The sequence below is a fragment of the Tiliqua scincoides genome, chromosome 1, assembly GCF_035046505.1.
Source record: "Tiliqua scincoides isolate rTilSci1 chromosome 1, rTilSci1.hap2, whole genome shotgun sequence".
Lineage (NCBI taxonomy): Eukaryota > Metazoa > Chordata > Lepidosauria > Squamata > Scincidae > Tiliqua > Tiliqua scincoides.
The window spans coordinates 257,796,958-257,822,932 of NC_089821.1; the positions used below are offsets into that span (position 1 = coordinate 257,796,958).

General features: G+C 46.2%; 2 protein-coding genes across 4 annotated transcripts in view; one reads left to right on the forward strand and one right to left on the reverse strand.

Moving 5' to 3' along the window:
- Nucleotides 1-6,071: 6,071 nt before the first annotated feature.
- TBCC (tubulin folding cofactor C) lies at nt 6,072-8,505 on the reverse strand. The gene has a single exon (XM_066611767.1). The coding sequence runs from the start codon at nt 8,481-8,483 to the stop codon at nt 7,485-7,487; it is 999 nt and encodes a 332-aa protein (XP_066467864.1). The 5' UTR covers nt 8,484-8,505; the 3' UTR covers nt 6,072-7,484.
- Nucleotides 8,506-21,379: 12,874 nt separating this feature from the next.
- Nucleotides 21,380-25,975, forward strand: part of BICRAL (BICRA like chromatin remodeling complex associated protein) — a 36,129-nt gene continuing 31,533 nt past the window's right edge. For 2 of the 3 annotated variants that reach the window (XM_066622719.1, XM_066622722.1), the window contains exon 1: nt 21,380-21,432. The gene's annotated coding sequence lies outside the window, so the exon portion shown is untranslated. Of the gene's footprint in view, nt 21,433-23,305; nt 24,210-25,975 lie in introns of those variants that run through there. The other variant, XM_066622720.1, reaches the window with a different exon arrangement.

Sequence of the window (25,975 nt, forward strand, 5' to 3'; positions counted from 1 at the left end):
AAGAAATCAAGAGGGAGAGTGGACATCCCTGCCTAAAAATATAGAGAGAGAATGGGCAACATTCTTAACAGTAATAGTTAACATTGTTAAACCTGACTACCACTTGTACTTTGTGGATACACCTAACTGTTGCTTCTAAAAGGTTTTGGCATCTCCAGTGTCACAGAGATGATAAAAGGTCATTCCAAATTGTCAAGGACTTTTTCTGTACAACATTTCTTGTAGAAGAAGCCATTCTGGCTTGGTTATTCACAGGGTTCTCATTTGAATAGCACTTTGAAAATTTCTGTTTCATCAATAGCTTGATTTATAGAATCATTATTGGCTTGGGTTATATGATTCATTCCAAACTTGCATGTTATATTTTGGAGTTGTAGAAATATATATTTTGGGGGGGGGGGGAAAGTATGTGAATTCCTCTACTATATTTTTCATTTGGCATATCGTGTATCCTTTGTTCAGTTTTAATACTACAGTATTTCTATTTGGGGGCACTTTACTTTTTAGGACAGAGGCTAATAATTCAGAGCATATTGCCATGTTTGCAGTATCTCAGATTAATATATATGTTTTTGAAATTTATTGGTGTCCATTGAGTTTAATTCAACTTGTTTATCATAGAGCTTCTTATAGACTGGCAAGCCTGCATTTTTGTGCAGTTGCTCTAGGATTTTTCACTTTCCTAGAAGGCATATCGGTTTAACCATTCTCAGCTTCTTTAATGTTCAGAAATTCATGTGTCTCTTTTTACAGTTTTCATTGCATCTCAGGTAACATTAGGAGCAACTGACCTGTGCTGTTGATTCTGAAGACTTCTTCTAGCTCTTCTTTGATTTTATCTGCTGATGCTGGACAAACGGGGGTTCAACTGATCCAGCATGATTAGCCCCCTGTGCTCACAATGCACACCAATATTTCTGGATTTATTTAGCCATAGTTGATACATTTTTCTTGATGCTGTCAAAGTTATGGGATTGGTATCTTTTGTTTGCAGGGCTTCCTCAAACTTAGATTTTAGTTCACAGGGAGTTCAAAGACATAGGGAGGAAACCAGGGTTAATAGTCTAAGGGTGCAATCCTAACCAACTTAGCAGCAATGTAGTCCCAAGGTAACAAACATGCCCTTACTTTGAGGAGGTCCCCTTGACTGCCTCCCCACTGCAGGTTGCAGTGCATGCCACATTGGACACAGCTATGTCAGTACTAGAAAGTTGGTTAGGATTGCGCCCTGAAGCTCTTTTAATTTTTTAATGAAAACGGTATTATTTATTTGAGGAATTTATATCCCACCTTTCTTCCACCATCAAAAGCAGCTTACAGAATAAAAACAGATACTAATATTAAAAGCATTAAACATAAAAGCAATTGAAACACTAAATCAGAGGTTTTAAAGAAAGCAAAACAAACAGAGAGGCTCATTTTCTTCAGACACAAAGTTGGTTTCCCCAGAATGGCTTTTGTGGCTTGTGAAATGAGGGAGTTGTGGTGGATTATGCACTTTCTTAATGCTTTGCTTTTTATCCTTGTTGGATGGGGAGGGTGGTCAACTCTTCCTTGATGGAGGGGATGTTGCCACTCGCTTTGAAACAGGCAGTGGTTCGCCCCCTCCTGAAGAAGCCCTCCCTGGATTCCACTGTGTTGGATAACTACCGGCCAGTCTCCAACATCCCGTTTCTGGGCAAGGTAATTGAGCGGGTGGTGGTGGCCCGACTCCAGAGGGTCTTGGATGAAGTGGATTATCTGGATCCTTTTCAATCTGGTTTCAGACTGGGCTTTGGGACGGAAACTGCCTTGGTCGCCTTGGTGGATGACCTATGCCGGGGACTGGACAGGGGGAGTGCGTCCCTGTTGGTCCTGCTGGACCTCTCAGCGGCTTTCAATACCATCGACCATGGTATCCTTCTGGGCCAATTGGCCGAGTTGGGAGTTGGAGGCACTGTTTTGCGGTGGTTCTGCTCCTACTTGAAGGGTCGGTCCCAGATGGTGGTGCTGGGGGATGCCTGCTCGACACTCTGGCCTTTGAGGTGCGAGGTGCTGCAGGGTTCAATTCTGTCCCCCATGCTATTTAATATCTACATGAAACCGCTGGGAGAGGTCATCCAGGGGTTTGGAGTGGGGTATCATCAATATGCTGATGACACCCAGTTCTATCTCTCCTTTCCTCCAGACTCCAGGGTGGCGGTTGAGGGCCTGGAGCGCTGTCTGGAAGCAGTGAGGATCTGGATGGGGGCTAATAAGCTGAAATTAAATCCGGATAAGACAGAGGCTCTCCTGGTTCGGAAATCCTTGATGCAGGTACTGGACTATCGGCTTGCTCTGAATGGGGTTGCACTCCCTCTGAAGGAGCAGGTCTGCAGCTTGGGGGTCCACCTGGATTCGCAGCTGCTCCTGGATTCCCAGGTGGCAGCTGTGGCTAGGGGGGCCTTCGCTCAGCTTCAGCTGGTGCACCAGCTGCGGCCGTACTTGGATCGTGCAGACCTGGCCACGGTGATCCATGCCACGGTGACATCAAGGTTAGATTATTGTAACATGCTTTATGTGGGGCTGCCCCTGAAGACGGTTTGGAAACTGCAATTAGTGCAGAATGCGGTGGCCCGTGTGGTCACTGGAGGTAGGCGGTTTGACTCTGTCAGCCCGCTTCTCCGGGGGCTGCATTGGCTGCCCATTCATTTCCGGGCCCAATTCAAGGTGCTGGTTTTGACCTTTAAAGTCCTATACTGCTCTGGGCCGGGGTATCTTAGAGATTGCCTACTTCCGTACAATCCGGCTCGTCCTCTTAGGTCATCAGAGAAGGCCTATTTAAAAGTGCCGCCGCCTAAGGAGGTACGTGGGGCGGCGGCAAGAAATAGGGCCTTCTCAGTAGTGGCGCCAACGTTATGGAACTCCCTTCCCCTTGACTTGAGAATGGCTCCCTCTCTTGAGACTTTTCGGCGAGGCCTGAAGACCTTTTTGTTTAAACAAGCCTTCTGAGTTCATGGCCTTTTTAACATCTTTTCTATATCTTTTAGTATTTTTACAGGCCTGATTCCTCTATGATTTGCTGCGTTTTGCTCTTTTTATCTGACTTTTTATCTGACTACTGTTTTTATGGTATCTGTTAATGTGTTTTAATACATTTTTATTCGCTGTTAAATTATGTTTTTAATCTGTTTTTAACATGTTGTAAGCCACCCTGGGTCCCTTTTGGGGAGAAGGGCAGGATATAAATAACGTTTATTATTATTGTCTTTCAGGCATGTAGGTGGTCATACTGAGATGATTCTTCATCCTTCTCTTCCAGCTCAGGGGCAACTGAATCTTCTGGAACTCCAGTTACAGCTAAGTAAATCTCTTGCTGCCTTATAGATGCCAAGTATATGATGCCATCCAAAAGAACTATTTTGCTCACCTCAGACTTTCCATCCTCTTCCTTCACTCTTCCTTCCATCCTCTTCCTTCACTTAGCCCAGAAACCTGAATCTCTTTTTCTATCTTCTGTTATCTGGGAGATAAACCATTTTTCACAAGCAGAGTATTTTGATCATTTAGAACATGGCTTTATTACAAGTAAAGGTTTTCTTTCTCCCCTCATTATTGTGCAGCATTTATCCCCCCAATAAATATTATTGCATGTGATTTGGCATGTACCTCTAATCCTTTGTGCACACCACTATCCAATTAAGTGTGCCACAAACCTCAAAGTCCCAAGCTGCATTTGGCTGGAATGCATCTATACTAAGTGTATGCACTCAGATGAGCACTCTTGAGTGCTCACAAATAGCACTGAGAATTATTTGTGAATCAATGGAAATGTCAATGTTCTTTTTCGCTGTAGTGTAGGGGTGGTGGTGGTGGTTGAGTTCATCCTCTGGCTGTCTTGCTAGGTGCTATTCAGGTTTTGCGGCAGACAGTAAGGATTAAGGGCCCAATCCTATCCAACTTTCCAGCAGCGGTGCAGCCACAAAGTAAAGGAACGTGTTCCCATACCTTGAGGAGGCCTCAGTGATGCCCCTCCACTGCAAGATGCAGTGCACATCCCATTGCACCAGGACTGGAAAATTGGATAGGATTGGGCCAAAAGGTGCCATCTTCACTGCTGATATCAAGACTCCCAGACTCACTTAGACCCTGCTCCACAAGGCCTACCAGTGCTTGTAAAGCCTTCAAAGTTGATATTTGGTATTTTGCTATACTGTAGTTGGCCAGCTTCAGTGTTCTCACTGGTTATTCTGGTCTCCAGGGTAGACATATTATACAGCCCAGTCTACTCCACAGATAGTGAAACTCTACCTAATAGTTGTGGAATCTTATCTTTGGACTTCCCTATACCTGTCAATTCAGCAGATACCAACCCTGAACTGCTTTTAGGGGAAAAATATTATCTGTAAAATTACTGCTGATGCTGATTTTTCTATATCATTCAAAAATTGTTGCTACTGCAGGATTCTTTGACGAGTAGATTAGAAAGGTTTTATTTATCACCAAGGTTATTTCAAAAAACCTCAGAAGATTGAGTATTCGAGTCAGTCACACACATCTTTTGGAAAATATTTTGTTAGAAGTCACACTGTAGATAAGCTTACCACCACACTTAGTAGGTAATTGTTTTTACAGCCCACCTTCAACCTATCAATTTCTAGTTGGCTAAGTTTTGTACCTAGCCCCACAATTTGTGTTATTAAACTAGATCCACAGCATAAGGAAGCTTTCATATCTTCCACAGGCCTAAAATGCTATTGTAAACCAGGTTATTCCTCCTACTTCAGCAATGTAGCAGCAGGGCCCTGGGAAGAGGAAGGCAAAGGGAAGCCCAATACCATTATAGCTCTTTTCTAGTGCTAAGATCTGCTGTCCTTTTAGGGATGCTCAGTCTAAACTCAGAGGAATTTTATCTCTCTAAAAGTTCCCGATTTGATTTTCTGTGTTATACTACTGTGTTTGTACTACCATGGGAAGAAAAGTCACCATCCTTTTCATGCAACTTTTAAAGACATCTCAAAGATGTTTGATACCTTAGAATAGGGTGTCCAAAGTTTTTGGCAGGAGGGCCACATTGTCTCTCTGACATTGTGATGGGGGCCGGGGAAAAAAAGAATTTACATTTAAAATTTGAATAAATTTACATAAGTTTACATAAATGTTTACATAGTTTACATATTAAAGATGAACTTATATGAATGAAGGTCTTGCAATAGCTCAAGGCCAATAAAAGGCCTAGCACAAAGCAAGGCCAGCCTTTCCTTTGCTGCCGCTACTGCATCACAGACGTGAAACAACAAGCAGTGGAGGGAGCCCTCATCCCACAGCTCATGCGAGAGGTCAAACAGTCACCCTCACGCTGAGAACAGTTGCATCGGGCCAGTGTGGGCTCCAACAAATCTCCAGAGGGCCAGAGATTGGAGGCCTCGAGGGCTGCACATGGCCTTAGGGCTGGGGTTTGGGCATCCCTACCATAGAGTACTCTGTTGCTATTCCCAACAGAAGTCAATCTGATTTGCTAGTACATTTATTTGTCAACAATTACTCTTCCCTCACTGGGCTGCTTTAGTGATCATGGAATATTTTAGCCCAGGGATAAGATTTTTCAGACTGGAGTACTAGGCCTTGTGCAGCAAAATTGCTCAGGAGGCTGGAGCAAGCCCATTGTGAAGCCTCACCCCTCAAGCAGGAGAGAGAAGACAGAATAATGGATGCCTCAGGGAAGGGCACTTTCAGCTAGAAACAGCATTTCACATATGTGTTAGCTAAGCAACAGTCCATGAGCATGTTAATTGGGAAGCATGCAAGTGTACTCTAGTGTACTTTGGAGACACTAGAACTCATGCTACAGTAACATAGAATGGCATCCCACATAGCTCTAATTACTTTTCCCTTCACACCAGCAGCAGCTTGCCTGGGCAGAGCCACTTCCAAGTCAGTTGATTAGGGAACAGTACTGCATTTAATTCATCAGCTGAATTAAATGTAAAGGGTTCTTGGTTCTAAATGTGAGGACAGTTAAACTTAGGACACTCAAGAAGCATGCCACTTCAATCCCAGCATGAGGCAGGACTAGAAATGTTACAATGAAGCATGGAATAATTGAGAAGCACTTTGAAAAGAAAATCCAAGCCTTTGCTCAAACAAGCAAGACTCCACTTTAATTGAAGCAGCCATTTAAACTTCTTAGTGCATTCAGAGTATACTGGAATTGGTACAAACATCATATTGCATTTAAGTAATGCACTATCTGAGGTTCCATTTTGCACAACCAGTACATTTCTACTCACACATTGGCAACAAAAATAAGAAATCACAGAATACTAACTGTTTTTGCAGTTAACAATAAGGTCCAGTTTTACAGGCTGTTGTTGAAAGGCTTCAATATCTTCTCCGCTTTTAGACATGTCAAAGGCAAGATTCTTAAAGAATATACAACTTGTTTTCATCCAACTCCTTGAACAAAGATAGCATGTGCAGAAAAAGTGGACAGTACTTCAAAATCTTGAAATGCCCTGACAACTATACAAAGACATGCAAAATGTGAAATTTTAAATAGCACCCTATCACTGTAAAAGGGTATTTTCTTGTCAAGGTATAGTGTGTAAACAAAAATCTTAAGGATAGGCACAATCCAGTCAGTTAAGCACTTCAGTGGGATGTAAAAAAGGGTTTAATTGCTTCCCCTAAAGAACCAAAGGAACTTATAAGTGCTTTAACTTTAGTTAGGCTGTGCCTACTGTATGCATACATTTTTGGCCCGTTATTTGCACACATCAGAAAAATATTCAGACATATAGCATAATTAATAATTATATACACACCATTTGTTAGGATCTGAGTAAAGGGCTTTTGTAAGCACTGCAAAATTTCATCCAAAGCCAAACTTAACACACCATAATCTTATCACTTTTGGGTGATGCTGTGCAAAGATTTTAAGAAGTTTGTCACACTGGTAGGAATGTGGATTTAAATAGATTGAAAGGCTTTGGATTAGGGATATCTGAAACAGAAGTGGAAGCCCATACAAAGTCCACCCCAAGGTGCAAACCATAAAGTATAAACCATAAAGTTTATACTGTTTTAAGATTAGACAACCAGCTGAAGGCACACAGGTCACTAACAGACCCAGGTGACTTGTACCATCTCTTAAGATGTAGCTCACCTATATATATGAAGGATAAATGCCCAGTGCCAAGACTACTAACAGTTAACATAACACACACAATTAGTTTGCTCTAAACGACAATGCTTACAGTGCAATCCTTGGCATGTTTACTTGGAAGTAAATCCCAGTGCATCTAATGGGATTTACTCCCAGGTAAGCCCTCAGAGGCTTGCAGCCTCAATTTGTTAGCGAGTGCTAGCAGGGGCAACTACTTTGGTACCTTCATTACAACCAATGCTAAAAACAAAGAAGGTGCCCCAACAAAGTATCTCCAAAGGCAGCTTCAGAGCCACCCCTTGGACTGCACGGCACTGCAGGGCTTTCTCCACGGTGCAGGTGGCAGGAGAATGCTGCCAGCTCACTCCCAGTCAGTGACTCTCTCCTGCTCGGGGATCACGCTCCAGTTCGGGGAAGGTTCATTGCTGGCCAGCCAGTTGAAGTCGTCCACCTGGGTCCAGTTGTCTCTGCTCCTGTCCAGCCCGGACGTCTGGAAGTCGGAGTCGATGCCCGCGTAGCTCCACGTGTAGGGGGCGAAGCCGACCGCGCTGCAGTCTTCCAGCATGGCCCGGCTGGTCACCTGCACGTAGAAGCTGGTCCGCGAGGTGTGGTGCGTGCGGAGCTGCTGGCAGGCAAGGGCCAAGCGGCAGCCGCTGCAGCGCTCCACCAGCACCGAGGTGGACACGGGTCCGCACAGCACCGTGCAGTCCCGGCAGTCGCGCACTAGCAGCGTGTTGGGGTTGCCCCGCAGCCGCACCCGGCAGCGGCTCAGCGCCGACAGCATCACGTCACGCTGCAGCAGCTCGGACGGCCCCAGCTCCAGCTCCTGCCCCTCGACCCCGCTGAACCCGCACGCGGGCTCCGCGGCCGGGGCGCAGGCGGAGGCGGCCCCTCCCCGCGCGGGCGGCGGCTGCGCTGGGGGAGCCTGCGCCGGGGCGGCCTCCTTCTTCAGGGCCCGGAACGCGAAGCGCTTCTTGGGCTGCAGCTGCAGGCGCCGCTCCGAGAGCGCGGCCTGCAGCCTGCCCAGCGCCGCCTGCGCCTGCCGCACCTCGTAGGGGGCCAGGAAGCGCACCGAGTCCGTCAGCAGCCGCTGCAGCGCCTGGAGCCGCTCCGCCGCCGCCTCCAGACGCCCCGCCGCCTCCGCCTCGCTCCCCGGCCCCAGCAGCGCCTCCACGGCTTCGCGCTCGCGGGCGAAGGCGGCCGTGAAGAAGTCGCTCCGCTCCTCCCGCACCGCCTGCTCGTCGTGCTCGCGCCGCCGCCGCGCCGCCTCCTCCCGCCGCTCCGCTTGGCGCTGCTGGAGCCTCTCGGGGACCACGACCACCCGCTCGCCCTCCTCCAGCGCTTCGGAGACCGCCGCCATCTTTCTTTGCCCCGGTCCGGCTTCTCCCACCTCGCAGTAAAGACGACGCCCATTGGCTCGCTTTGAGAGGAGGTGTCAGGGCTCGGTGGGCGAGGCCTCTTCGCTTCTTAAAGGGACTGCGTGTGCAGGTGGCTGTGCGAGGCGCCTCCCCGGCAGCTGCTGGGAGCCCTGGGCAGTGGCGTTGCCAGGGGGGGTGTGCGCGCAGAGGCTGCATGTGCCATACAGGGGGTGACGCCACTGGCCAAAGTGTTTAAAATCTTGGTATCTTCGAATGACACCATCATGTTTTATATCATTCGATATGACATTTCATGCAGAAGGCAATGAGGCAAAAGGCGGTGAAATATCTCTCTTTTGTGCGGAGTTAAAAAAGCAGTGGTTGCAACAGCAGAGCCAAAGTTGAGAATGTTTGAGTGGAAGAGGGAAGAGGGAGAGATTGAACTGGGCGGCTTTAGAACGGCAGCAGTAGCAGCTATTATTAAATATTTATTTAGTTCCACCAACTGTGTGATAGACATGTCTGTTTTTCAGAAATTAAGGGCGCAATCCTAATCCCTTTTGTCAGTGCTTTCCACGTGGGACATGTGCTGCATCCTGCAGTTGGGTGACACTCACGGAGGCCTCCTCAAAGTAAGGGAATGTTTGTTCCCTTCTCTCAGAGCTGCATTGCCCTTATGTCAGTGCTGGAAAGCACTGACATAAGGGGTTAGGATTGCACCCTAATTTGGAGAAGCACAGCTGTATGAGTGCATTGCAGCAAATGGCAGAGTCCTGTGGCACCATCAGGCTTTAACACATTTCTTGTGGTGTGAGGTGTTCTGAAAGAAACCACACACCTCTCCACATTTATTCATTCGGACTTATTTCCAAGCAAACATTCAAAGGTTGAACTTGCACTGAGGTGTACAACAGCACAAGCCAACATGAAACTAAGTCCTGCTGTGCACTCTAGTACAGTGTTTCTCTAATAGTGGTATCTGGTGGGACCCCCTGACCCCCACTGCCTGGCAGCAATACCTGCAACACCAAGCTATGTGCTTGTCACACACTCAGAAAAGCCTTCCCATCTGCCTTGAGTCTCTTACCAGTGTTTTTTGTGTCATGTATGAACCTAAAAGGGCTGCCGAGGGGGCAGGGAGGAGGCGTGCTGGGGGGAGGGGGGAGGCAAAATCAGTGGAGCAACCAGTGAAGGGAGAGAGGCAGAACTTTTGGGTTGGCGGTGAATCGAGTAGCCCCATTGTGGGGCTACTCTCTTTTCCCTGGGGGAAGGGGACAAAAGTTCCCTTCTCCCAAGGAGCTGCTGGCCTGGAGTGTGCAGGATACGGTGGCAGCCATTTTTGGCACCGCTGCAGCCGCGTGCCCCGGGCAGCTCAGGATTGGGCTTTGTGGCATTTTTTACCATCACACTGCAATTTTGCTGCACCCACTGTGATAAATTGTTTCATCTTTTTCTTTATAGAGCCTACATTTGGCATCATCCTAGATCTTTTCCACTTTTGTCTTCATAACATTTGTTTGTAATGCCTGGTCTTGTGCAGCAATTATCAGTTTCTCTGTTTCTTCTGTTTGCCATGCTGCAATCACTTCCAGTTCCCCTTGTCTACCTTATCTTCTTTTTTCTTGATGCATTGGCCATGCAGAGGTTTATTTGGCCATGTATTTAATTGATTTGCTACAGTTTGCTCCTTGTAGGCCTCTTTTGTTTCATTAACTTCTATTACATTCTCTTTATAAACTTTTCCCAACATTTTTTTCTTTACTGTCCTCGATGTAGTCCTTAAGTGCCCTCCTTTGTTCCACAGTTTTTCTTGTAATGGCCCTTGGCCACAAATGTCCCTCGGTCAGTACAGTCGGTCGATGTGCAGATGAAAGACATGGTTGGCTGTCATAAGTTTTCTAGTTCTAAGAGCATTTCGTTCTGCTTGAGTTCAGTCAATAATCCCTGCACTATATTGAATCATTAGAATGGTCCAGGTATGTATGGCTGTGATTGTGATTCCATCATTTAGTTTCAATTTTATTTTCCATACTCACTTTGTATATTTGGCACTAATCTCCTTTTTCACTGTAGCATGCTTAATTCCTTCAGCTTGTAAAATTCCCAGGTAGAGGTAGATTACTCCTTATCTGGACACCTGAAATTTGAACTGTTCTGAAATCCAGACATTTTTGTCCAAGACTTGTTATTTTTTTACTTTCTGTAGTGTGAACACTAGAAAGTCTTGTGCTTATTCCCACATACATTGCAGGTACAAACTGTAAGTTCTGCTCTCTGCTCTGTAGTATACCTGTATAGATGTTGAAAAATGTCAAAGAGGCCAGCAGTCACCCATATTGGTAACAGTGAAAAGGGCGAGAGGAAGCATTTCTCATTATATTTATGCAATTATTCTGAAATCCAGACATGTCCAAAATCCAGACACCTTCCCATCCCAAACAGTCCTGATAAGGGATACTCAGCTTGTATTTGTAGTTTTTCTCTTTATCCAGACCTTTTATTTTTCCTTCCTCAAGTTCTATTCCTTTGGGGTCAGCAAAATTTCCTCTTTTTATTAACAGTGTCTAGTAGTTGGCAACCTTCAGTCTCGAAAGACTATGGTATCGCGCTCTGAAAGGTGGTTCTGGAACAGCGTCTAGTGTGGCTGAAAAGGCCGATTCGGGAGTGACAATCCCTTCCACACTGGGAGCAAGTGCAGTCTGTCCCTGGCCTGTCTCCCTGGCTATGGGCCTTCCTTCTTTGCCTCTTAGCCTCAGACTGTTGGCCAAGTGTCTCTTCAAACTGGGAAAGGCCATGTTGCACAGCCTGCCTCCAAGCGGGCCGCTCAGAGGCCAGGGTTTCCCACTTGTTGAGGTCCACTTCTAAGGCCTTCAGATCCCTCTTGCAGATGTCCTTGTATCGCAGCTGTGGTCTACCCGTAGGGTGCTTTCCTTGCACGAGGTCTCCATAGAGGAGATCCTTTGGGATCCGGCCATCATCCATTCTCACGACATGACCGAGCCAACGCAGGCGTCTCTGTTTCAGTAGTGCATACATGCTAGGGATTCCAGCACGTTCCAGGACTGTGTTGTTTGGAACTTTGTCCTGCCAGGTGATGCCGAGAATACGTCTGAGGTAGCGCATGTGGAAAGCATTCAGTTTCCTCTCCTGTTGTGAGTGAAGAGTCCATGACTCGCTGCAGTACAGAAGTGTACTCAGGACGCAAGCTCTGTAGACCTGGATCTTGGTATGTTCCGTCAGCTTCTTGTTGGACCAGACTCCAACTCTCTTTGTGAGTCTGGAAAACGTGGGATCTTGGTATGTTCCATCAGCTTCTTGTTGGACCAGACTCCAACTCTCTTTGTGAGTCTGGAAAACGTGGTAGCTGCTTTACCGATGCGTTTGTTTAGCTCGGTATCGAGAGAAAGAGTGTCGGAGATCGTTGAGCCAAGGTACACAAAGTCATGGACAACCTCCAGTTCATACGCAGGGATTGTAATGCAGGGAGGTGAGTCCACATCCTGAACCATGACCTGTGTTTTCTTCAGGCTGATTGTCAGTCCAAAATCTTGGCAGGCCTTGCTAAAATGATCCATGAGCTGCTGGAGATCTTTGGCAGAGTGGGTAGTGATAGCTGCATCGTCGGCAAAGAGGAAGTCACGCAGACATTTCAGCTGGACTTTGGACTTTGCTCTCAGTCTGGAGAGGTTGAAGAGCTTTCCGTCTGATCTGGTCCGGAGATAGATGCCTTCTGTTGTCACACATTTGTCACACATTTGTCAAACAGTGTCACACATTTGTCAATTCCAAAGTCCACTGCTATGTCTTGGCTGAATATTTGGACTGTATTTAGGAGTGAATCGATTTTGCTTATGTTTTTCCATTTAATTTCAAATCATCCATATACAGCAAATGTGAAATTCTTCCAACTCCCTTTGATATTTTGCATCCACAGTTTGTTTTAGTATTGCTGTTAGTGGTATCATAGCAACTATGAACAGGAGAGGTGAAAGTGAGTCTCCCTGAAATATTCTACGCCTAATGCCTACAGAATCAAGTTCCTCATTATTATTATTTTGGTTAGTCACACACAGCCCACCTGATAGTGGCTAGCATTTTCTAAATATCAATTCCTAGGACAGTGTTTCTCAACCAGTGGTATGGGTAGGAGCAATGGTACTTGAGGTGGTATCTGAAATTCATGGGACCCCAGGACTCCTGCCACCCATCAGCTAGACCAGGAACGTGACACGATGAACAGCAGTACGAGGCTTCAAAGCTCATGCTAGAAAAAGCCCTCCTGTCTACCCTGAGCCTCTTGGAGTGCAATCCTAACAGAGCACTTGGCTGGTACAAATCCAAAGAAGAGGAGGAGAGACTGCTTGCATGCTGTGGTGAGGTGCCATGCAAAACATAGTGTTTTGCACTCCCTCTAGCTACGCCACTGCAGCTGACCAAAATCCAGTTCAAAAACTATCCTTTTTAGTAACCTGGTTAGTATAAATAAACCAATTAATGCTTTTAGTTCTGTTTCAAAAATCTAAGGTGCTATCCTCTAACTTTAAAGGTGTTAAATAACAGGAGAAAAATATGATGGGCTTAACTTCTAGTAGGGAAATTCCTGTTTTTGTCTGCCCGGCAATAATGGATCACATGTGTAGAAGTATGCCTCATTCTTATACTCTCAGTAAGGAGCGAGGGTCTGAATTTGAGTGAACTCTTGTAAGCTATAATTTTCTATCTAGAGAGAGTCTCTGTTTGGCTTTTAAGTCAGATGTAAAATTACAGTATTAGACATTAGGGAGTTTTCCAGCTCTACATGTAGTAATACCAACCTTCAGAAATCCTTAGAGGAGAGGGTCATAAAGGGGGGATAAGCTAGCAAGGAAATTGCCTTGTATCTCACTGGCTTCTGCAATGATTCTCCAAGGTTTAACTGTTCTGAGTTATGCAAGTGGAGGAGCTGTTAGGCTTGTTACTTCTGTGAATGTTAAGCTGTTTAAAAAAAATGGATGATGTCTTGTAAGTGCATTCTACTTTGCAAGAGACTAATAATAATCAAAGAGTTAAAAATGATAGGAACACAATAACGAAAATGATTTCAATTTCCTTGTTGTAATTGATTTCCAGCATATAAGATATAATAGCCTGTTTGGATGGAATGTAGAAGGGCAATGTAGTGTTTAGTGCATTACAGCACTTAACTGGCTCAGCGCTCCCAAGTTAATGGGTTTGTATCTCTGGTCCTCAAAAAACATAAAAAGATTCTGGTTCTTATCAGCAGTGTCTCCTAGGCCAGGAAACCATGCTAAATCATAAAAAATGTGAAAGAATCCCAGAGATGAATATTTTTTGTTCTTTAATAATTGTGCAATATAAGGGGACATTTACAAAAAAAATCAAAGCAATAGAAAACATATATGCTCATGCGCGCATGCACACACATGAAAAGAGGCAAACTGTTACAGGTTTAACCACAGAGTGTTCAGCTGGATCATATAGTATCAGTAAAAATGCCTCTCCTTATTCTTTTCCTTTTGTATTAAAAAAAAAAAGGTATTAATTGTTAACAGGTAGTGCCTTTGGGATCAATCAGTGCCAGCACTGAGTTTGCTGAGGTTTGCTGAGGTTCCTGGGGCCCCATAAGGCCCCCTCCAAGCTCTGAAGATATGATTGGTGCAGAAATCCACGATGCGGGTGCTGGACTGTCATCCTGCTCTGGATGGGGTTGCACTCCCCCTGAAAGAGCAGGTTTGCAGCTTGGGGCAAATCCTGGACTCACAGCTGCTCCTGGATGCCCAGGTGTCAGCTGTGGTCAGGAATGCCTTTGCCCAGCTTCGGTTGGTGCGCCAACTGCGGCTGTACCTGCCTCAGTCGGAGCTGGCCACGGTGGTCCATGCCATTGTGACATCAAGATTAGACTATTGCGACGCACTCTACATGGGGCTGCACTTGAAGACGGTCCGGAAGTTGCAGCTAGTGCAGAATGCGGTGGCCCGTGTGATTGCTGGAGGTTGGTGGTTTGACTCTGTCACACCACTACTCCGGCGGCTGCACTGGCTGCCCGTTCGTTTCCAGGCCCAGTTCAAGGTGCTGGTTTTGACCTTTAAAGCCCTAAACAGCTTGGGACCTGCGTATTTGAGAGACCGCCTTCTCCTGTATATTCCAGCCCCCAGAGGAGGCCCTGTTGGTTGTGCCGCCATTAAGAGAGGTGAGGGGGATGGCGGCCAGAAATAGGGCCTTCTCGGTGGTGGCACCTGTATTGTGGAATTTCCTCCCCTTTGAGTTGGGAACAGCTCCTTCACTGTTAACCTTCCGGCGAGGCCTGAAGATGTTTTTATTTCAGCAAGCCTTTGATGCCTGATGGCTGCTTTTAACTGTTTTTACTGCTGATTTTATTGCTGCTGGTTGCTTTTTGTCTCTTTTATTACTGTTTTTATGTATTTTTTTGATGTATTTTAATGTATTTTATTATTTTTAAATGTTGTTAGCTGCCTTGGGTGCCCTCCGGGGAGAAAGGCGGGTTACAAATCAAATAAATAAATAAATAAATAAATAAATAATGAATGAATGAATGAATGAATGAATGATTGATGTGTTTGGCACTATTGCTGCCACCATAACTGAGGGTGTAGGGTGGACCTAGCAGATGGGACCTCTGATAGGTGTGGGCCCTTGGTCTGTGCCACACCTGGCTGACTCCTGATGCCATCCCAGTGGTAAGCTGATTTCTGGTACTGTGATGTTAATGCTGTTCTTACTAGATGTTATTGTGTTGTATTTTAATTAACTTCCAAGGCTGCTTTGGTATGGGCTGGGATAGACAAGCCCAAATTCTCCTATTTGGTTTTTAAGGATTTTTTCGCTTGCTGCATCCCAACATCCTCTGTTTTGTTAACATCTCATTAGCAGGTCCAGCAGCTGATGTAACAGCGTGGGACATCTTTTCTTTAGAGATACTTCTTCAGAATAGGCATAGTAAAATAGTTCTAATGAGATCAATGGAGAGGTTTTTCACAAGTATCTCCTAAGGCCCTGGTTGGCAACCCACATTTAACAAGTGGCTTCAGAATGTCCATCAACATTAGCTTTGCTCAGTGGCTTCCTCTCACATGAGTTGAGAGGTGGGCAAAGGCTTTTTAATCCCCTTACCCTCACTGTGCACAGAAGAGAGACTTTAGCAGAGCTAGTTCTTTAATACTAAATTCATGGCCTCACATTCTGGTTTTGTACCAGTCAGCATGCCACCCAGTCAGCTAACTGAAGAATGGATTCTAATCTGTCCAAGAGCAGCACAGAAAGGGCTGTTCCTCCCTTGACTGTTGGATGTCTCCTCCACTAGAAAACCAAATAAGGCATCAGAGGCCTTCAAGGTGTCACTGGCAGGCCAACAGGCCAACAGATGCCCCTATGCAGGTAAAGTTGGGCTGCTATCATGTGCTTCTGGGCTGAAGCCGCTAATGGGCATGTCCAAGGAGACCCAGAGGTGACCTGGTAGCCTACCAGGGTAAGTAAAAAAAAGTTTTACTTACATCCTGCTGGCTGTCTGATTGGCCGTCCTCCACCATTGGATGCAGCGTGCACTCCACCAGCATGGCTGCATTGGCACCAATGGTGGAGGATAAGGCTGAGCAGTAAGAGGTTCAACAGAATATCATCAGCTAGTCTTCAAGTACAATTGACTATTCACAAACATAATCTCATGGCCTAATCCTTTTGGGCCTTGCTGCCAGTGGAATGCATGTTCAGCTGGCGATGACTGCCAAAAACTACCGTAAAGCATGTTCCCTAACCATGGGCAGGAAGGCCAGAACCTTCCCATGGACTCGGATGGACCTACAGAGGACCTGCAGATGGTAAGGGAGGTGGAGTGGGGGTGGGGTGAGCAAAACAGGAGCAGAGAAGGGACAAAACTGGGGAGGGAAGAGGAATAGGGAATGGGGAGGCTGTTGGAGGGGGTGCATCCAGCAGTGATGGCATGTACCAGATCTTATCCCCCTGGCAGAAGCCTCCTTGCCCCCCTCCTCAAATTGCTGGCACAAGTCCAAGGAGACCCGTTTCAGGGCAGGAGGCTTCCAGAATGGAAACCTTTTCTCTTCTGAAGCCTCTTGCTCCCCCTTGCCAGATACAGCACGTCTTTTCAGCACAGCTGCACCAGTGTGTGCAGGAGGAGGATAGAATTTGGCTCTCAGTGGCATAAGCAGGCATAAGCTTGAGGTTAAGGAGTGATTTCTTACTCCATAACGCACAGGGATAGGAAAATTCAGCGGGGCTTGACTCACGTCAAGAGTCACTGCCCCCCTGCAACCCGTCTCAAAAAAGAATCATAAGGGGGGCACTTTCCAAGTTGTGGAGACACACTTTTGTGACTCTAAAAGACTTGAGTCAAGTTGCCCTCCCCCCTTTAAAAAGCCTTCCATGGAAAAAAATGGTCATGAGAAAAGCCTTGCATGGGAAAAAAAAAGTCATTTATTAGCAGGGCTGGATAGCCCTTGAGAGACTATCTTTGAGTCTTGGTCATAATAAAAATAAGAATATTTAATAAAAAGAATATTAAAAGCCTTCCTCACAGGTTTGTTCTGATTTAAGAAAAAGGTATTTGTACTAAACCTTAAAAATAGAGTCTGCTAGAAAATAAAAGAGATTATATATTTAAGATTGTAGTAACTATTAACGATATAGCAATCAGTCAGTCACTTTGCTGGTATATTCCAAGCACCACTTGATTATTGTTAGTGCTGGCCAAATACTCATGACATTCTTCATGTGGGATCAGAACCAGGGCATAAGTAACTTCACAGTAACAGAACAGTAACTGCATATGTACTTGGGGCCCAATCCTAAACCAACCCAGTGCTGGTGCTGAACCCTATTGCTGGTGCTGTGTGCCATAACTGTACTGCAAAGTACATTTATAGCACCCTCAGAGTAGGGAGCGCCGGTGCTCAGGATTGGACTGTTCATGACACTATCTCTCCAGTTGAAACTCCCCTACAGTAGATGATTGCATAATCACTGGACAGCCTGGATGAAGTATAGGGAATGGAAAAACAGGTAGCTGGTGAACATTCCCAAATTCGCATTTCCAATAAACTTCCAGGTTTTGCCTGTTGGACCTGCTATCAGTTGTGCACCACTCTGTGTATGTTTTGTTTTTTTAATTTTTCCACAGACAACCAAATAGCACTGTTTCATGGACCATACTTTGAGAAGTACTGCCCTAACCCATCCATTCCTTCCCCCAACCATTTTTGGTTTTTTGAGCAACAGGGGCAAATGCTGTTGACACTGAACATATGTCCAGGCCTGAGGGGATGGGGGCAAAATCCCTAGGGCTTTCAGGGGACCTGAGCCATGACCAAACAAACTATACAGTACAAAACAAATTTAGGAAGACGGGCAATCAGGCATTTTGCCCCGGGCCCAACTCTCAGCAGCCTTGCTGGAGCACCTCCCTTATGAGGAAAGACTACAGCTTTTGGGGCTCTTCCGTCTAGAAAAAAGTTCCCTGAGGTGGGACATGACTGAGATATACAAAATTATGCAGGGGATGGCTAGCGTGGATAGAGAGGGGCTGTTTTCCCTCTCACATAATTCCCGAACCAGGAGACATCCACTAAAATTGAGTGTTGGGAGAGTTAGGACAGACAAAAGAAAATATTTCTTTACTCAGCATGTGAGTTAGTCCATGGAACTCCTTGCCACAGGATGCGGTGAAGGCATCTGGCCTGGATGCCTTTAAAAGGGGATTGGACAAATTTCTGGAGGAAAAGTCTGTCACAGGTTACAAGCCGTGATATGTTTGTGCAACCTCCTGATTTTAGAAGTAAGTTATCTCAGAATGCCAGATGTGAGGAATGGCACCAGAATGCAGGTCCCTTGATGTCTTGTGTGATCCCTGAGGCATTTGGTGGGACACTGTGAGATACAGAAGGTGGACTATAGGCCTATGGCCTGATCCAGCAGGGCTGTTCTTATGTTCTTATGGTTGACATTTGTAGAATTTATATTCAATTTTTCTTTTAGGATGGAATATATTTGTCTGATAAGCCCAACTAGCGAGTGAGGCATCCTTCTTTTCATGCGCCAACCTAGGGCACATTTCTGTATGCTTTATCACATCACATATTCACAAATTTATGAGGTAAAAGTTTGCTAAATATAGTTAACGCTCATACTTCAACCAGTGTGCTCAAGTAAAAAATGTTAAAAAGAAAAGCAAAGAGTAAATAAACAATGTATTAGATCAAGGGTGTCAAACATAAGGCCTGGGGGCCGGATGCGGCCCGCAGAAGCTTTTTATCTGGGCCTCAGGCTCTCAGCTGTTGAGCAATGCTGAGGTGACATTGCTGAAAGGTGACCCACATGATAATTGGGTTCTTCCATATCTTGAAATATGATAAAGATTTGTGTATTTTCTCTCCTGTCATTAGCAGCTAATGAGTTCCTACATGAGAACAGAGTGTTTATTTCTGGTTTTGACCTGTTTAATGACATCACTTTCTGTGTAATGACATTCACCTCCGGCCCTCAGCGGGTATCATGAAAGCTATTTGGCCCTCTGTATGATATGCATTTGACACCCCTGTATTAGATGGTCACTCTTGTTTGAGCTAATTCCCATCTCACTGTGCCTTAAATAACCCAGCTCTTTTAATCTTTGTACATTTTTTCTAACCATTTTAGTTTGTATGTGTTTAACTCAAACACTCAGGCCAAAATCCTATGTGTATTTTAAAGTGCTTTAATTAGCACTCTCAGAATCTTCATCTGCTTCAGTTAATTCACATTATCACAGTTCACAAAGTTCTACTCTATTTATTTTTTTTGAATGCCACAGCATCATTCCCTCTAGCTAGTGTGGAAGGAGACATTCCCACATTTTCCCAAGTACTGTGTCTTGCCACCGGACTTGGTGACAATCCCACTTGTATACTTCTTTCCAGTCATTTCTCCCCCCCCCCACCTCATAAAACTGACAGGCTGGGCTATCACTATCATTGTTTCCTTGTCAGTTGCTTTTTTTGTAATTTAAAATATTATTGTGTGCACCAGTGCTTGTGTGCATATATGCCTTCTGAAGGAAAACAACCTTGCCTCCCTATAGCAGCAGCAGCAGCAAAGGCAGCATGGGAAGAGGGTAGCTGGGTGAAGCTTTTCCAGTGTTGTGAAACTAACATGAACCTTTCAACAGAGAGAGAGAGGGAGAGAGAGAGAGAGAGATGAAGTAAATGTGGGTGGAGGACTAAAATTGGGTTTTCATTCAGAAGTGACACAATGCAGAAAGTTGAAATGTGCTTGTAAATCCATCACTTTATTTAAAAAGCATTTAAAACTGTAATTCCATCTTTCTCATATGCATGCCAACAGTGGGAAGAAGATCAAATGTGTTTTAATTGGCATATGTGAAATCTGTCTCAATTTCTTTGTATATTTCCTCCTTTAAGTTGGTCCAATAAAAAGACATTTGAACATACTCTATATTGTCTCTTAAAATATTGACTCATGTGTGACACAAATAAGATGTGAGCTTTCCATTGTTTCTTAGAAATGTTGCCCACTTAAAGGGAATCTCCAAATTCTATGTTTTCCCCAGAATGGGAGATTTTTAAAAAAATTATGCACTATTTCTTCATCTGCAGTTTAAAAAAATACTCTGAAATGTTAAAACAGTGTTGGAAAGTTAATTGTATTAGGAAGTATAACATTGTAATTTGTTTCTAAAAGTGTTAGCACAGGAAACTTATTGAAGGAAACTGATTGACAGGTGTTGAACAAGGCATTTTTTGCTCAGATAAGATAAAGCTGATATAAGTGGATGGTGTTACCAATTTTAGACTTTTAAATGATCTTTAGGAGAAAGTGAGTACAGTACAGAAAACTATAATGACTACTCACTTTATTCTGTTATAGCCTTTATATTTTGACAATATTTGACAGTTTATATTTTGGCAATTTTAATAGTAGCTCGTAAATTACTGACAACAACCCCACCATCAGTTCAAGATCCCGCAACAGCTATTTTCAGCCAGTGTTCCACGGCGCATCGGTGTGCCACGAATGGACTGCAGGTGTGCCACAGGAGTTTGGGGGAGGGTAATTTCTTAGCAAGGCCTTTGGGGGACGTGAGCCCCCTTCCAGTAGCGCAGGTGTCAACGGTCCAAAAACGGACAGTGCTGCACCTTGACCATTTTAGCACCTTGCTGGCATGCCGTGAGGTGACAAAGGTTAAAAATGGCTGTGTTAGAGCTTGTGCAAATGTCTGTGGAATAACACGAGTGGCTATTTTCATTCTTATGGTTCTCTGGAGCCAACCCACTTACTGCATGGGCACTTTGAGTGCCTTTGAAGAATCAACCCAATCTTCTGAACTTCCTTTGTGTATGTGTTTGTGTGATTTGGGTGTGGGTGAGTGAAGAGCAAGAAGGGAATGAAGTGTTTTGCTCATATTTTCCCAAATATATGCAACCTGGGCACAAAACTCTGGTTGGGAAACGAGAAGAACCAAAAAAAAAAAAAAAAAAAAAAGGCCAATTAGACATTTCATGATTCAGAAGGAGGAGTAGAGGACACTTGTTTTCCCCTCCCTTGCTTCCGAAAGTAGATTATACCTTTGAAATCCACCTCATCACAGAGGGTGTTGTTTTGTTTTGTGCCCAGCAAACAAGCAAAGCCCTTTGAAGGGGACCAAGTTTGAGATCCCCGAAGTTGGGAGGCAGGGGCTGCGCTCCCCATCTTGTAATGCTAGTGAATGGGGTGGCTGGCTGGCTGCTGTGCTTGGTTTCTCCTCGCAGCCAGCCAGCCTGTGCCTATGCTCTCTCCTTGTGGCTGGGTACTCCCGCACTGTGTGCTGGTTGTGCTCTCTCTCTCTCCCCCCTCCCTCCCTCGCTCCCTCGCTCTCTCTCTTACACTGCCAGCCCCTGATGTGATGGCGAAGAAACCCCGTTGACAAGGCACTGCTTTTTCATGACGGTGAGTTTCCCTTTGAGTGTATTATAATTTTGTGATAAAAATTTCAAGGAAGAAAAAAAAACACACAACCTCCTTCCTCCCTTCCTTCCTTCGGGGAGGGAAAAGACGGGGGGGATCTGTCTCCAGACAGACAGAGCAAGAAAGAGGAGCAAATTAACAACCAGGAGTTGCCAAAACCAGGATATTAGGTTTCAGCCCAGAGAGCCATTGGCTCTGGGGCTATGTATATAAATATATATCTGGAGAGAGAGAGAGAGAGAGAGGGAGAGGAGGAGGAGGAGGGGGGCAGGCGGGGAGGAAGAAGAAGAAGAGGGCGATTTTGGCGCGGGTGGTGCTTGCTGGGCAGATGTGGCTTCACATGGCACTGAAATGCCGACTTCTTGTGCAGGGAGAGGAGGCTGTGGCGGCGGCTGCTGAGGGCACTTCCCAAAATGGGTTTCTTAAAGGGGGAGAGACAGGCGAGGAGAGACGCGCAGAGGGAGGACAGATAAGGTTTCAGGTCGGGCTGATAGCTGCGCGAGGGGGAGAGGACGGGGTGTGTTTTTCCTCCTCTCCCTCTTGCTGCTGATGCCATGCAAATTCGGGAGAGGGGAGCGGGGGGGCACCGCTTTTAATGACTCATTGATGGAGCCGCTCGGAAATCAGTTGTTGTCGTGCTTGGGGTGTGTGTTTGGCCGCCCCCTCGGTGGCCATCGAGGGGGAGAGGAGAGGAGCGCTGCGTGAGTGCGAGTGCGCGGCGTGTGTGTGACTGAGCGGGGAAGGGGCCGAGGGAGAAAGAAAAATAATCTTTTCCAATCTCCTCCTCCTCTTCCCCGCGCTGCCTCTCCAGCTCTCTGGGCTGCGAGGCGCCTTCTCTTCCTCCTCCCCGGGAAGATGGAGGCGCTCCGTCTTCTCCCTCCCGGGCGGGAGGCTGCCAGGACTCCCCTTCTCGGGCTCTCCCGCTGCGGATCCGCCGCCGTTTCCACCGTGCTTCCAGCAGGCTCTGCCGCGGACGGGGATTTTTCCTCCCTCTCCCGCTCCGCGAGCCTCCTTGCACGGGCTGCCCTCCCTCCTCCATCTTCTCTCGGCCGCCGCGTCGTTGTCCCGAGGACTGCAGATGGGGCCGGCTCCGCTCTGGGTCGGGGGGATTCCCTCCGTCGAATTTTTATTTCCTTTTTCTTCACCACCACCCGCCATCTGTGGACGTTTTCCTGCTGCGTGGCTCTTTCTTCAATGGCGAGGCGAATAAACACTCTGCATCTGTCGTGGCGCTTCCGTGCTCGCCCTGGGATGGATCCAGCCCGGCTGCAGTCCCGGGACTACAATCCTGCACTTTCCTGGGAGGGAGCCCCGTTGGCTGCTATGGGGTCTGCTTCTCAGTAGGCATGCCTGGGAAGGACTCTGATGGCGCTTGCAGAAGTAATGCTAGCCACGCTTTCCTGGGAGTAAGCCCCATTGACTAGAATGGGACTTGCTTCTGAGCAGGCATGCCTAGGATGGGGCTGTGAGGCTGCAGTCCTAGCCACACTTACCTAGGAGTAAGCCCCACTGACTAGAATGGGATTTACTTCTGAGCAGGCATGCCTAGGATCGGGCTCTGAGGCTGCAGTCCTAGCCACACTTACCTAGGAGTAAGCCCCATTGACTAAAATGGGATTTACTTCTGAGCAGGCATGCCTAGGATGGGGCTGAGGCTGCACTCCTAGCCACTTACCTAGGAGCAAGCCCCACTGACTGGAGTGGGACTTACTTCTGAGTAGAGGTGCCTACGCTTGGGCTTGTCAACCTTTGGGTGAGAGTTTCCTGACCAAAGTACTTTATTTCGTGTATAGATGATCAGTTATGGGAACAGCCTGTGGGGCGGCGGGGGTGTGTATGGGGGGCAGGAGGATTATATAAAGAACCGATTGAAAAATCCGTGCCCGGTTGTTGGAGCCTCGGAGGTGGGTCGTTGTTTTTCCTCTTCCCTGCAAGGACCTTGAGGCTGCGGTTCTGCGCACGCTTTCCTGGGAACGAGCCCCATGGACTGAAGCGGGGCTTGCTTCTGGGCAGGCGTGCCTAGGATGGGGCTCTGGGGCTGCAGTCGTAGCCACTATCCTGGGAGTGAGCCCCACTGGCTGTACGGGGACTGGGCTCTTCCTGCGAACACTGGGCGCGAACTCGGGCGACAGTATGGAGTCCGTAAAAGGTCTATTGTGCCTGTGCTTTCAGACCAGGGACGGGTTCGTGAAGGGGGCACGGACTGGGGGCGCAGAGATGCGGACGAGGCCTCCGCTCGAGGACGCTCCCTGTCCCTCCAGCGAGGCCTTCAGCGGCTGCAGGAGCAGCAGCGTCCAGTCCGCGGCGGCGGGGCTTTCTCGCCTTGTCCGAGCGGGAGAAGATGGCGCTGGCTGGCTACCGGCCAGCGTCTGTGGCGCAGTTCCTCTCCCTCCTCCCCGACAGGCGCCATTTTGAGAGCCTGCCTCGACTTGGGCGTCGCCCTCCCGCTTCTCGGGTTCTGTTCGGCGGCCTTCAAGCGCTGCCTCCAAAACGGGGCTTCGCGGAACACTTCGCGGTGCTCGTTGCGGCCCAGCGCCAGGCACGCCCCGCTGGAACAGCCGCTCTCTCTCGAATAACTGCTGTTTACTGGAGCCGTCGTTGCACGTACGCAGCAGGGATCAAATGTGTGCGCCTGCGGGCTGAGCAGGAAGGGGTTAAGCAGGACGCTGAGTCTCACTGTGGTGGGCGCACATTGACAGCCTCATCCTGGACATAGAAGTGCAGCCTCAGAGGCCAAGCCTCTGCCTGTTTACGCAGAAGTAAGTCCCATTGGAGTCAATGGGGCTTACTCCCAGAAAAGTGCATAGAAGTGCGGCCTCAGAGGCCAAGCCTCTGCATGTTTCCGCAGAAGTAAGTCCCATGAGTCAATGGGACTTACTCCCAGAAAAATGCAGCCTCAGAGCCCAAGCCTCTGCATGTTTACTTGGAAGTAAGTCCCATTAGAGTCAATGGGACTTACTTCAAGTGCAGCCTCAGAGCCCAAGCCTCTGCATGTTTACGCAGAAGTAAGTCCCATTAGTCAATGGGGCTTACTCCCAGGAAAGTGTGGGTTGGATTGTAGCCTTGAAAAGATGCTTCTCCTGCCCTTATTACCTCCTGCAGTTTCCTTGCTATATACTTGTCATGCATTCATCCACTTACCTCTCTGACAGGAATGCCTCAAAGACTTTGTAGACGACATTTCCACCTCAGCTTCTCTATCATTGGCCTCTTTCTCTCCCCCCCCCCCCACTTTGGGAGGAAAACAAGGTTGCTGTGAACAAACCACATAAATTGAAATGAATTCATTGTGCTGTACTGTAATGGCAGGGAAACTTCAAGAAGTATTTGGTTTGTGAGGTGCAGATTAAAAGGAGGAACAGCGCTCTGAATTGGATGGCCTTTCAAATTTAGGGCATTACTGTAGGTGGATATTTCTGTCTTGTATCCCTGTGATCCCATTGCTAAAACCTAAAATGGGATAAAATGTATATTCTTGGAAGCAAACAGGTACTTTTGAATTTTGTCACCTCAGAATGATTTTCATGTTTAGAAATGGTGGCACTGTTAACAGTATCTTGGTTTGAAACCAAAACAAAAAATAAGTAGTGTTTAAATCACCCCATGAACAAATGTCCTTTCCAATAAGAATACAGCGCTCTCTCTCGCTCTCTCTCTCGCTCTCTCATTATGTGTGTAAAATTAACTTTTTATACAGTAACATTTTCAGATGACATAACTGGACAACATAGTATTACATATGCCTGGAAATTAGTTACCCCACTATTTCCCAGTTAAGATGTACACCTTCATTTTTGTAATTTTGATTATTATTTTTTAAAATCCAGCTTGATGTGATAGAGGAAGGGTTATGTTTTTGATAAAACAATAATAGTTCCCTTCCTTTTAAAATCCTATTGCAGAAATGCGTAATCACATGATTTAAAAAATGACCCAGACATTTTTGTTGTCTTAAGAGATAGGTAGATTATATTGGAAAAAAATTTCTGAAAAAGGTTGCATGACAGCAGAATAACTGTAGTGTCAAGTCTATGACCACAGACACTTTTGCATGAGCGTTCTGTGTTTTATGCTGAACTGGACTCTACCTTAGCTACCATTGACCCTTGAATATTACCAAGGATGGAAGCTTTTTTAAGTAACATTTTCTGATACAAATGCAATTTTTTAAAATTTGATACTATCCCAGTTTTCCTCAAGAAATTTGCTCACACTGTTTATAGCCAAAACTAAATTTTGAACTATGCTTTGCTGTACATTAAATAAAATTGCTAACCATTTTCCTAATTCTCCTGAGAGAAACTGTGGCAGAAAGTTCATTGAGTGGCTCTAGAGAACAAGACAGCTTTTGCACTGTATACACAAGACATCAAAATACATGTTCTCATGTGAGAAGAGGTATTCTTTGAAGTAGAAGCACTACACTGGGTATTTATGCTTTTGAACATGCACATGATTCTGTTTAGGGGCATATCCCATCCAGAGATACACCCACACTATCTGCTGCTGATAGTATTCAGGGTTT

What these genes read in the sequence shown, in the direction of transcription:
- TBCC (XM_066611767.1), bottom strand. Translation starts at nt 8,483, where the DNA reads ATGGCGGCGGTCTCCGAAGCGCTGGAGGAGGGCGAGCGGGTGGTCGTG.